General features: G+C 40.7%; 1 protein-coding gene across 1 annotated transcript in view; it reads left to right on the top strand.

The window, feature by feature from the left end:
• rbms3 (RNA binding motif, single stranded interacting protein) overlaps positions 1-12,544 on the top strand; it is a 190,716-nt gene that overhangs the window by 48,505 nt on the left and 129,667 nt on the right. Inside the window, exon 3 of the mRNA XM_088404487.1 lies at positions 3,247-3,305. Coding sequence (XP_088260613.1) covers positions 3,247-3,305 — 59 coding nt within the window. The remainder of the gene's footprint in view (positions 1-3,246; positions 3,306-12,544) is intronic.

Genomic DNA, 12,544 nt, shown 5'->3' with positions numbered 1-12,544 from the left:
ATTTTGTTGAACAACAAAGTTGGGATGTCGAAAAAAAATGAGGCAAATTATGCTGTTCTTGATAAAGGGGAACATTATAAAGGTTTCAACTTTGTCCCCGGCTTTTTTTGCTCACTTCTGGTTCTTGTCTAGTCTCGGATGCTAATTCGTTAGCTAAACAGCCACTCAAAGTGGTGGTTTTTCCAACGATCCTTTCCTGATGCTGCACGACGAGTTCCGACCACCGACATCAGCTTGGTGCATAGCGGCCCTAACAAAAAAATTTAAGACATGGAATTTGTCTGTAATTTTGTAAATTTATATCATTTATATCACTGTCTGTCTGATGTGAAATTCTACTCAAAACTGAAGGGGAATCCCAGCATGCTTAAAAAATTGAATCAATACTTTCACAAGTAAATAGCTTTCTTCCATCCATCTTCAAGAGACACGTATGCTCACAAGAGTCACAGGCTTGCTGTTGCCTATCCTGCTAACTTGAGGCAGTAGGCAGGGAACACCCTGAAATGGTTGCAAGCAAATTGCAGGGCAGAACGTTACGGTTACGCCATGACCAGTAGAATCTCTTGAATAAACAAAATAACTGAATAAATTAGAGATTTAAACTGTTAATCCCTCATACAGTATTTAAAAAACAAAACAAATGCTGATATCCAGTAAATGCAGAATAAACTCCCTAGTTTATTCCATTGCTAACTTACCAGATAATTCTTTTACCTTTTCATGTCTTACTGCAACATCTATCTGACAAACCAAATGTTTGTCCTATCTAACAAAGAGAGATATTAGAGATATTAGAGATATCAATTTCTATACCTGTAAATGAGTAATTTACATGCTCCACTGTAACACTAGTAATTGGGGTCTAATATTAGCGTCGCAGCAAAGCAGGTGTCTGAGCGAGGGAACATGTAACACCCCTATTTCCTGTTGTGTTGCTGCGGAGAATACAGCTGCCTATTACCAATATGGCCTGTTTATCTACTGAAGAGTAACAATCCACTGATTGTGTGTATGTGTGTGTGCGTGTACTTAAGCAGTATCTGAATTTGGAGGAAGTGGTAGTTTTCTCTCTCGGAGCTCATCAGTTCAGAGACACCACCCACCCCACCGCAGCATGCAGTAAATAGAGTCCCCGCCACTCGATGAGAAATGGCACAATTATCCCCCACTGGTGAAATATGGGCCGGGATGCACCACTGCTCATTCCCCACAGAATGTGTGTGTGTGTGTGTGTGTGTGTGTGTGTGTGTGTGTGTGTGTGCGCGCCCGAGTGCTTGCACGCATGGGATTGTGTATTTATCACATTTCGGGGGTAGAGATGTGTTTACACAATCACGTCATGAGGACCTCTTGCAGTATGTGGACAAAAATTGGGAGACTAGTTTACATTAATCTATCAAATTCCCGGAATCCGCCTGTACTCGCGGTCCTTCCAAATGCGGTATTTGGGATCCCTAGACGGGGCCCCCAGGGGAGAGGCCCTTGAGTCTCGTCAGGGAAAAATATCCACGGTATTTCTGGTTGGATAAAAATTCCTGACTTTTCCTCTTTGTCGCCTCCTTGTCGCTATTGTTTACTTCTCTCGACAGTATAATACCATGTCGGATGCGCCCGCCATTTTACTGAGACACCAAAAGAGAAATGCTTGAATCACTTATCAGGGTCGCGACAATACCGTTCCATTTGAGCCGATAAGTAGTATCGCTTTTCTGATTTAGTAGCTCTTGCGTGAAAAAGCTGATGGAAAAGTAAAACAAACGTGTCATTTAATACAGTAGTTTAAATGTTTAGCGATATAAAAGCTTATTTTATTTATACTTTTCAATAGGGGTGAGAATCTTTGACGGATACGATTTAATTTGATTTTTATTGAGTCTATGTTTCAATTCGGAATCGATTTTCGATGCAAAATGATTAAGATTAACAATGATTTCTGCTTCAATCTATCGCTGTGCGAATAATGACTCCAGTCTGCTTTGCAAGACAAAATGACAACTGGAGATTAAAGAGCCCATGTTATATTTTAAATTTGAGTTCATTTTATTAATTTTTTTTGACCAAATCGATTATATATTTATATTTATTTATTTACATTGGTTCCAATCTCCACCTTGATCATCATGGCGGTTATCATGATAGGATCTCCTCCTGAAAAAAAGTCTAATTTAGGTGACATATACTACCTGCATGTTTTTTATGGAAAAAAAGTCTAAAAAATCCCCCCCAAAAACCATAATATATCTCCTTAAAACAATTAATATGGAAATATGTATTTATTAAATTCACCCCAAACAACTGTGTTGGTTGTGCAGCCAACGTCTATTTATCCCACATAAATTACATGGGAATAATTGTCATTCATTTACCTTGGATTCGCATTAAACTTCGACTGCCTGGAAAAACTAAACGTGCGCCTTGGCAAAGCTTGGATACATTTCGAGCATGAATGGAACAACGAGTTTCTGACATCTCAGAATCAGAGTCTCCTAATTGCTACGCATACTTTTGCAAGGGTGGCCAACCTAAGTGAGGCAAGAGCAAATAAAAACGCTGCGTATTAAAGACCAATCATGGCGTTTTTCCATTGCAGCTGCAGGCTCCTCGAGGAGTCCTATTGCTCTCTGAAAAGAGACACGTGAAATATCAAAAATCAAGAAATAAATGACCGCGATCTTCCAGAATTGAAAATATGTTATGATCAGAATGCCACGTGCTAATATAAGCACTTAACTTCAACATGACCTGTATGGTAGAAGACCTTTGGGAAAATGTTCAGTGACTCTCACAAATGTCATTGAGCAGCGTGCGCAATTGAAGTCATCCATACTTGAGCTTATTAACCTCAAGTAGCCTCTCTCAGTGGCCTTTAACTGTCGTGCCACTCTTCTATTCCTAGCACTAAATAAATAACTGTAAACAGAATGGTAGTAAGTACGGCGGCGTTTTGTTCAAACACATGCAGTAAGCAGCTTCTTCAATTAGCAGCATCCGCTTTGAGGCTGTAGATAACACCGATTGATCTTTATTCCGTAGCTACAAACAAGCTTATCAACACGTCGTTTTTTTTAATGGAAGTTGCTTGGATACCAACCGTCCCCAAATTTTTGGCAAGCAAGTGGAAGATGTCTGACTTGAGTGAAGTCCAGATTCTCTGTAGCTTTCTTCGATATCAAACATGGACGGGCAGTGTGTTTTTTTATTTTTGGGGGACACTGAATTGACTCAATTGTTCTGTCTTTGCAGGTATGGGAAGATCGTGTCAACAAAGGCCATTCTGGATAAGAACACAAACCAGTGCAAAGGTAGGTCATTTAGCTTTGCGCATATAACCATGAAATATGAGGAGCAACTATTGCGCAATACTTTGCTGTAATGCAGATGAATGTACATCTTCTCTTTGAACATCTTATTCTGGCATATGATTTAGCTGGCAGTCTTCGTCTGTGTTTGCACATTTAATGGTGTGCACACATAGTCCTGATATTAGCGTCTCGTTGCTAATTGTTTCCTAGACCAGACACTGAACACACAGACATGCTTGAACATACTTGAGTACAAGACCAATTAATGAGAAAACAAACCCACTAGTAGTGGATGAAATTTAATTACTGTAATTGTCACACTCATGGTGGTCTACAGATTCCTTTCTGTTGTATTTTTTTCTGGTAAATTGTGCTTATGTTTTTGATCAAAATACGCACAATATCACCGTGTTAATGTTGGTCACCGTCGGTTGGATTAGCTTTAAGATTAGGTAGTGTTTCGGAAAAGGTTGTATGTTTGAACATGCTTGTGAGAACCAAATGCAGTAGGCCCCTGTGTTACGAGATTAATCCGTTCTGCGGTTTGGCTCTTAAGGCGGGCAATCCAAACCTGCGTTAAATAGCTAATGCGTTTAGAACCCCAGGTAAAAACATTTTTTATACATATATGTTAAAAATTAGAACCCAAATAGTATAGCAAGTGCTACATATATATATAATATATATGTATACAATCAGAAAACATCATAAATAAATAATATATAAAGGATTTATTTACCTTTGAGTGGCGGTTTGTTAGGCCCACATTCCCTAGTAAGGGTAGCCTAGGCTAGGCTAGCTTCGTATTTCTTGATTATCTCCAGCATCGTTTCCATATAAATCATCTTCTTCTCTCTTTAACATTCATGGGAGCCATGGCTAACCCAGTCAACTTTGAATTAAGCAGTAAAATGCACTATAAATATGTTTTTGTAACCACTCACGATAGAACAAAGCTTCATCCTTCCGCCATTTTGAAACTAGCGAGGCCGACCAATAGCAGACCACCATCTCCGTCATGTGACAGCGACTGAAAATAAGTGCAATTACCTCAAAACGCCTGTAGATGGAGACAAAACAACACAAACACAGCCAAGCCCCTAGGGTCATGACAGTTTCTTTTTTGTCCCAAAACGGGGAAAATAAAAACTCAGTATTCCACATCGCAAGACGAAAAAAACGTAAGCTAGGGACACTGTAACCCGGGGGTCCACTGTAACGAGACAAAAGAATTGATCTTGTTGTTAGCGTCACTCTCACATTTTACGGGTTATTTTCATCCACAACAACCTTGTTTCTGTAAATAGGACACATTTGCTTTTTATTCTTTTATGTTTTGCTGCTAGCAAGTCTGGTTGGTCTTAAGGAGTGGGAAAAAAGTGACAAAGACTAGAATGATTGGGGTGAGTGTGCTGCTTGGCTACTTGCCCTGAGGTATCAAGCTGCACTGTTTAAGAGCGACTGACGTTCAATCATTCTATAATTGCTTTATGTGCGTCTCAAAAGGGTGGTCTTCCAAAGTGAATTTGGCTTCTTAACCCACACTTGAGTTTATCTTACAATGTACGCTTCAGGGTCAAAATGCAGTTGAAAAGAGCACGTGCCTTTTAGTAGACGAAAAATGGAAACAAATGCATCGGAGAAAATAATTCTCCGCATGGGCCGATAACCGTATTTGTAATATATAGCAGTTTTGAAAGCGATGGTTATTTAAAAGCGTCCAAATCTATCAAAACTGTTCATTTTTTTTCTTTCCCTGTCATCTGCCCGAACGGGCAACTGCAGCGTGCAGCGGGAGCTTCCTCTCATTGTGTACCATACGTAAGCCAATCACATTGTCCACTTCCTGGTTTGTCGGTTTCAGTTCCACTGTAATTTTGCTACTGCAGCTATCTACGGCGGGTAAAGCGGCTAACATGTTTATGCTACTTTCACTTAGCATTTTTTTGTGATATCGCGGGGGATGCAACCCAAAACTTGCAATAACGAGATTTACTCTTCTCAACATAGAAAATCTTAAAAGGAGAGGTGAAACTTATTTCAATGATGAACAAATAGCTTGGCTTGATCACATGTTACCTAAGTTTTAGTCCTCTCCACTTCACACTGTGGTTTCCAGTGAGGTAACATCCCAGAATGCAGCGCTGCTGAGTTGACAGGAAGCGAAAATATAAGCACGCATATTTTATGAGCGGAAAGGATGGATTGCGTCTACTGAGAGCGGTGCTGGATAGAGGTGAGATATCTAAAAGGAGACAGTTAGAGAGCTGTGTAACCTTGGAAGGGGGAAAAAAAAAAGTTCTTTTGCATCTGAAAGAGGAGCTTAGGAGAAATGAGCTGAATAGAAAGAGAACTTAGAATTGCAATACACGGAAATTGCTTTTAAATGCTGAGAAATAATATGGAAGAAATGAAATGATTTTTGGATTATACACCTGGGTGTTACAGCACAGGAATTCCCAGATAGAGTATGCAAATATTGCCTACTGCAGGGCTATGAAGCCATGTCTCCAGTATTTTAAAAAATGTATCCAATGTGTGTTTTGACCTTTTGTCCACACGTAAACACTTTTGGAAAACTGAGAGCAAAACTTTTCTTTAGCTCTGACCTGGGTAATGACTTTTAAAAAGTCACTTTTCCGTGTTTGTGAGTATCTGGAGGAACAACATTTTACTGTATACACGAGTATATTTTAGCTGTTGTGTTATTATCTCAACTATAAACTCTGCTATCTACATTACAGCGTGTGGCTGATAATTCGTCACACAGATCAGACAGCAGCCTAACTGTAAACCTTGATTTTATATAAACTCTCAATGAATGAATGAATTGATTAATTAATCGAAGGAAGACGTGGAAGAAATCGTGGAAAAGGTCCCACATTGGTAACTTGTATGCACGAGGGCTAAGTTGTCACTGACGGAGTAGCAGTTCACCTACCTGACCTCGGTACTGTCAACATTGTTTCAGTTCCCACTCAAGTACGGCGTGAAGGCATTGTTAACCCGTCCGTCTCTTTATGCCTTTCGCCCGAAGCCAGTTGATATATCGTATAATGGATAGGCTATTCAGGTAAAGAACAAATGTCAACACTGCTGGTTGATAAAAGCCACCATAAAGTATAGCGGATAAAACTACACAGCGTTAGCGCTCTCTCACCGAGAATCCAAATTCAATCGGCGCTCTCCTAAACAAAACGCTTCTCCACCCACCCATCAAAAATGCTGCGTTTAAATCAGCCGTAAGAGAATAGCACACAAATAGTTTGAACTTTTCACTTGATATAATAACATGCCCCGAATCAGTCATCACTGCACTATGTGATGGCAGTTAAAAATCAGCTAATAAACAGTACGTATATTTGCAAAAGGCTCTGCAGAAAATTGCATGAAAATATGAATAAAAGGCACAAAGTCACGAAGCTGCAGTCACACCTGTCAAACCAAAAACACCATAAATCTCGTTTTGTGGACGAATACAAACAAATCACAAGAACATCATTGTTTTTCTTCTGTTTTGTCCATGCAGCTGTCCGTCAACAGCCTCACACACACTCAGACACACACACACCTCTGTTCGCATCGAGTAGATGTTTGATGTCCATACCTTAGAGACAGATTTGGGTCAAATCACAGAAAAATCCCTTTCAAAGAGCCCTTCCTTTCTGAGTTGTCTGGTTCACTTGTTAGGGCTTGTTGCAGATCTGGTTGAGAATTGTTAGTGTCTGTCTAGGGTACGAGGGGAACGTGAAGCAATTGGCCCTCCTGACTGCTGGGAAGACCATTGGATGAATTTATGATGTGTCAGATATTTCATGGCCCTTGACAGTCATCTTGAACGACTGAGGCGGTTACAAGTACATTTCCTCAATGCTCTGCCGTTTTCCCTCACAGAGCAAAGAGGATGAGCGGTGCGCGAAAATGACATTATGAATCATGTTGTTGCGTGTCGTGTCCTTTGCAAATGTTTTGTTCGGATGGAGAACACTTTTTGAGAAAACGTACTGAATGGAATGATTTCACAAAAATCATTCCTTGCTTTTTCAGGTGACGTGAGCTCACTCGCAAGTGTGATGGAGCGGAACTGCTGCGTGTTGTCACTCAAACATGAGTCTTAGCAGAATAACCACTTCATATGGGCGGCAGAGTGGACGTTACTGACAGTTGTTACTATCTTCACTTTTTTGTCAGAAGAACAGAGTAGCCAGTTTATTGACTCATTTTTGACACACAATGCCCCCCCCTGTTACAACGTCCCTGATTTACGTTATTTTCATGTTGCGACGTGGAATACTGAGTTTTTTCATCCCCTCTTAATGACATTTTCCCAGTTATGTGACCATAACAACTGTCATGACCCTAGGGGCTTGGCTGTATTTGTGTTTTTTTGCCCCCATCTGTTGGAGTTTTTAAGTAATTGCACTTTTTTACTATTGCTGTCTAACTGCTTCTATGCAACGCGTGACTACATTGCTGGTCTGCTATTGGTCGGTCTCACTTGTTTAAAATGGCGGAACTGTAAAGCTTTGTTTGATTGTAAGTGGTTACAAACCCGTATTTATATCGCATTTTACTTCACACAGAGAATTCGCCTTATGAGCCCAACCGCGTAACGGATTTTTGTCATAACACGGGGTCCCATTGTATCTGGTACTACAATCCAAAGGTTAATATTCGACAAGCGTAGTATTTCAGCTACCATTATAACTCAAGCTTACCAACATAACTACCTTCATGTCTTCTTTCGCTACATCTATAAACCACTTCTTTGGTCTTCCTTTAGGCTTCCTGCCTGGCAGTTTAAAACTCAGCATCCTTCTACCTCTATTTTCACTATCTCCCCCAGACATGCCCGAACCATCTCGGTCTGGCCTCTCTGACTTTATCTCCAAAACCTCTTAACATGTACTGTCTCCCTGATGTATTCATTCCGGACCCTATCTATCCCAGTCACTCCCAAAGAGAACCTCGGCAGCCTCATCTCGGCTACCTCCAGCTCTGCCTCTTGTCTTTTTCTCAGTGACACTGTCTCGAGGCCAAACAGCTTCACCGCTCCCACCAAAGACTTGCAGACCTTTCATGATAGCTGAAACTCTTGCGTGGATGTTTTAATGCCAGAGTGGGGACATAGAGTTGAGCACTTGGTAGATGTGGAATTGTCCAGGAGAAATGGAATGATACTTCAATATTGTCAAGTATGTGGATGCCAAACCTCACTTTTTCAATTGACATCAAACTTAACAAACGTATAAACTCCTCAATTAGGATCAGAATAGCTCAGGTGGCCAATATGGTGGCCGCAGAGTGACAAGAGTTGGCCCTGGTCACCATGTAGATCCGTCCTGGTGACCGAGATCTTCAGTCAGAAGGATCTTTACTACCGTTTACACTTTTACACATATAAGAAGAAATGAACTTAAGTTAGCTGACCTCCTCACGCACAAAGACACATTTTACCTGGCAGTTTCTATCAATACGTTTCCTAACCGTGCACCAGAGTTTTAAGATAGATATAAAGCCCACTTTGAAGTACCACATCACAAAAACTGCACATCAAGACCATGTAATACACTTCTCCCACGCACTCCAACACAAAGAGCGCACACACATGCACACATCGAGAGAGACTAATCATACCCCCGCACCGCCTGAGGTGTACCGCGCTCTGGCAGGAGTAGTGGCCATGCAACAGATCTATCAATCCCCCTGCTAACATCACAGCTTGTCTACCTCTTCTGGCCTCTCTCCTCCTCCATTACCCCATGTTTCCATGAACCTCTCCTTCTTTCTTTTGACAGCGCTGACACACTACCTCGCTCCCTACCTTTGCCATTACACACACAGACACGTACGCAACACAAAAGATTTGTTTGTTCTCTTTCAAGGGTACATTTCAGAAGTGATTTAGCGTGGGGGTAAGAAGGCCGGGCGAGCGAGATGTTCACCCTGGGAGCAGAGTTTCAAAAGAAACAACGGCAGAGAAGCTGCGGTAAGAATAGAAGTGTCTATTGTGTCAACTATTTTCCTATATTCTCACACCCAAAGCGGCGGTGAGTGGTTAGCACGTCCGCCTCACAGTTAAGGGACCTGAGTTTGATACCAGCTGGCTCCGGACTTGCAGTGTGGCGGCTGCATGTTCCCCCCAAGCCTACGTGGGTTCTTCCCACGCTCTCAGGTGTATTGGACACTGGAAATTGTCCTTAGGGTGCGTGAATGGTTGGTTGTCACTGTATGCCCTGCGATTGGCTGGCAGAAAGTTGAGGATGTCCCCCGCCTACTTCGCAAAGTCAGTTGTGAGGATAAGCTAGTACCCAAGGTTTTGACATTTTGATTTGTTCTACAACCATAGAAAACTACAATACTGCAAGTTGTTCCTGTTGTGATTTTGTTGGCAACTACAAGGCTGCATGGACAGATTTTGACCTATTATGAAAAGGAAAAGATGGCTTGACTTGTCTATTCAAGAAACACGGCAAAGAGCAACTGATCTGTGCTCTGATCTCGCCACAGTCCACACTTGGGTAAAGAAACCTTCTGCAAAACATTTCAAACAAAATGGACGCGCCTTAAGATTACTACCCACGGAAGAGTAAAGAGCATCTTTCCGCATATGACGAGCAAGAAGGAGAGGACCGAGCTATTTGGTGTGTCAGATAGTGAAAGTGATGTTTAGGGCTTTAATTAATATTCAGCTGTGTGAAAAAAATAAAGCCATGATACTTCCAATTTTTGTATTGTTGCAACAATAGTTTCAGCATTTTCGTTTACGCGCTCGTTTCCACCACCCCCCATAATTGCAAGTTTTTATTTGATATACGATGAAGAAATATGTTTAAAAGTACCGTAATTTCATCATTTTAGTAACATACACCATGTGTTATAATTGGAGGGCTATGGGATGTGTAACCACTAAAGTTAGGGGTAGACTTATATTCAGATTGTTGTATTTTTTTAAATTCACCCAAATTAAGTAAAAAGCGTCGTCGACTTACACAAGGTTGTCTTGTACACGGAGAAATACGTTATCTTCCAAAGACGTTTTGGACAATCTTCCGTCTTTGTGGGAACACAATGTACCTCAAAGCATGGTTGAGTGGCCTGAGCGTAACCCTACCAAGCATCTGGGATTCTTCCGGTCCGTCACTAATGACACACGGAACCCTTGATTAAACATATAATATTAAAGATATTATTGATGCAGTCGTAGGAAAAATGGCATATTTCATATCCTTTCAGCATAATGGACATATGTTCTTGCAGTTTTCCCCGTATCTGCTCCACACATTCTGGAAGAAACAAAACAGAGAATTGGGCTTAGAGGCTGAATAAGGGAGAGAAAAAGGAGTCCATTGTAAGACGCCTCAATCACGCTTTTGCCATAAGCAGCATCTCGAAAAGGCGGCATGTTTGAAATAAACCAGAAGCGATCAAATAGAGACATTTTATTTTCCACGCCAGGGCCTGGAGACTGAGGAAATGACCTCAACCCTTTAAAGGACTTCCACTTTCATCCCCGCACTGGGAGATAAAGCTCTGAGAAAATTCAACGGTCTGACTGATGCTCGGCGACGTTGGTCCGCTGCACCGAATTGCGCGAAACAGATGAGATGTCTCTAGAGGCTCTTTTGACAGTAGTCTGTTGTTCCTTTTTTTTTTTTTGTCTTGTCGTTCTTTTCCAGTCGGCAGAAGAAGACAATGGAATGGAAAGTGTCGTACCTTGAGAATCTGCTCGAATATCAATTCACGGTCATTTTGTTGCTGATTTGTGTTGTGGTGATGAATTTATGGCAGATGTTCTTTATTGTTGCTGTGCTGGGCTCCACATGGAACATTTTTATGACACAATTTAAACGCATGTCAGATGCTTGACCACTAGAGTCCCAAACATCACTTCCCCTTACCACAGACGCATCTAATGGAGAAATATAGGGAATGGACATTCTATTAAAAAAAAAAAAAAAAAAAAAAGATTTATTGCTGCATCAGTGGTCGAGTGGAGACTGTGAGCGTAGGTCTATTGATAAATGAGGTGGAGCTCTCTAGAAGAGCCTGCTTGGTGTGGGCTTTTTGGGGACGCGGGAGAGGAGAGCGCATGGCAAAGAAAGCTTTTTGCATGCATTATTGGTTTCTCATTAGAAGGCCGAGAATTACAGACTCACTTTGCTCACCGAGCTCGCCTTTGAAACTGAATTATGTATACGTGTGAATCTTGTTTGAATTAAGGACGGAAACGTTTTTTCAAAATCATCTGGCGATGGAAAATATTTGAAGGAATGTAAGTGCGGGCAGCGGTGTTTTGAATATTCAGTGTACAGCAAGAAGATGGCTGACTGCATCAAATATGCATAAATATGTGCATCAAATAGCATCAAACTCAAATTTAGATCTGCAATGGAAGTCATTTTAAACATAGGTTTGGACATCCTGCAAATCAGTTTCTGCTTCCGCCATGTCAAGGAGTCTGCATTCTTATTTTAAAAGAAATAAGAGGATTTGATTGGCTGATTATCGATTGCAACCACAGTTTCAAAAATAAGACTGGCAAACGAATATTGGAAAACTAAACTGTGGACTTAGACTTGGAAACTAGATTGAAACTCAAAACGTTGAAAAACAGAAGAAAAAAGAGAGAGCTTGATCTGAATACTTGAGAGAATTGATTAATGGAAAGCATACATGGTTTAGATATGAATGATTATTAACATTTGATCCATAAGATTGACCTTGTTTTTCGGTGAATTTGAAATGACAGGTTGCATTTGAATGCAACACTTTGTTAGCGGAGAACTAACAATGGAGACTCGTGCCTTATTATCGTGCCTTATGATTGACTAGGGGTTTCTTAGCGTCCTTAATCGTGATGAATATGATTTTTAGAGAGATGATATGATGTTAATAAAACAGAATAGCGAAGAAGCGCTAAGCTAGCTGGTAAAAATCCCTGCTGAGAATGAAAACATCAAAATAAGAGGCTTTGATGACTTTTCAGATAATATGAAATTATTTCTAAAATTGATTCTGGGACATTTTATGGTGATTCTGAATGAGTAATTTGAATTGAAAGACATTCCAGCTTCCTTCCTCATTTTAAATTCGAAACCGTGGTATCCGTACTACAGTACAGTCATCTGATACTATGTACTTCTGATATAAATCATTTCACCTCAAATGATTAAAAATAAACATACCGGTATTTGTGCTTGGGTAATACTCCCATTGTTTTGTTTGTGCGTGCTAGG

This window comes from Hippichthys cyanospilos, chromosome 21 (assembly GCF_059441005.1).
Source record: "Hippichthys cyanospilos isolate Australia breed blue-spotted pipefish chromosome 21, RoL_Hcya_1.0, whole genome shotgun sequence".
NCBI classification, from domain to species: domain Eukaryota; kingdom Metazoa; phylum Chordata; class Actinopteri; order Syngnathiformes; family Syngnathidae; genus Hippichthys; species Hippichthys cyanospilos.
Note: the sequence above shows the minus strand (reverse complement) of the source record. Positions and strands in the feature narration are given on the sequence as shown.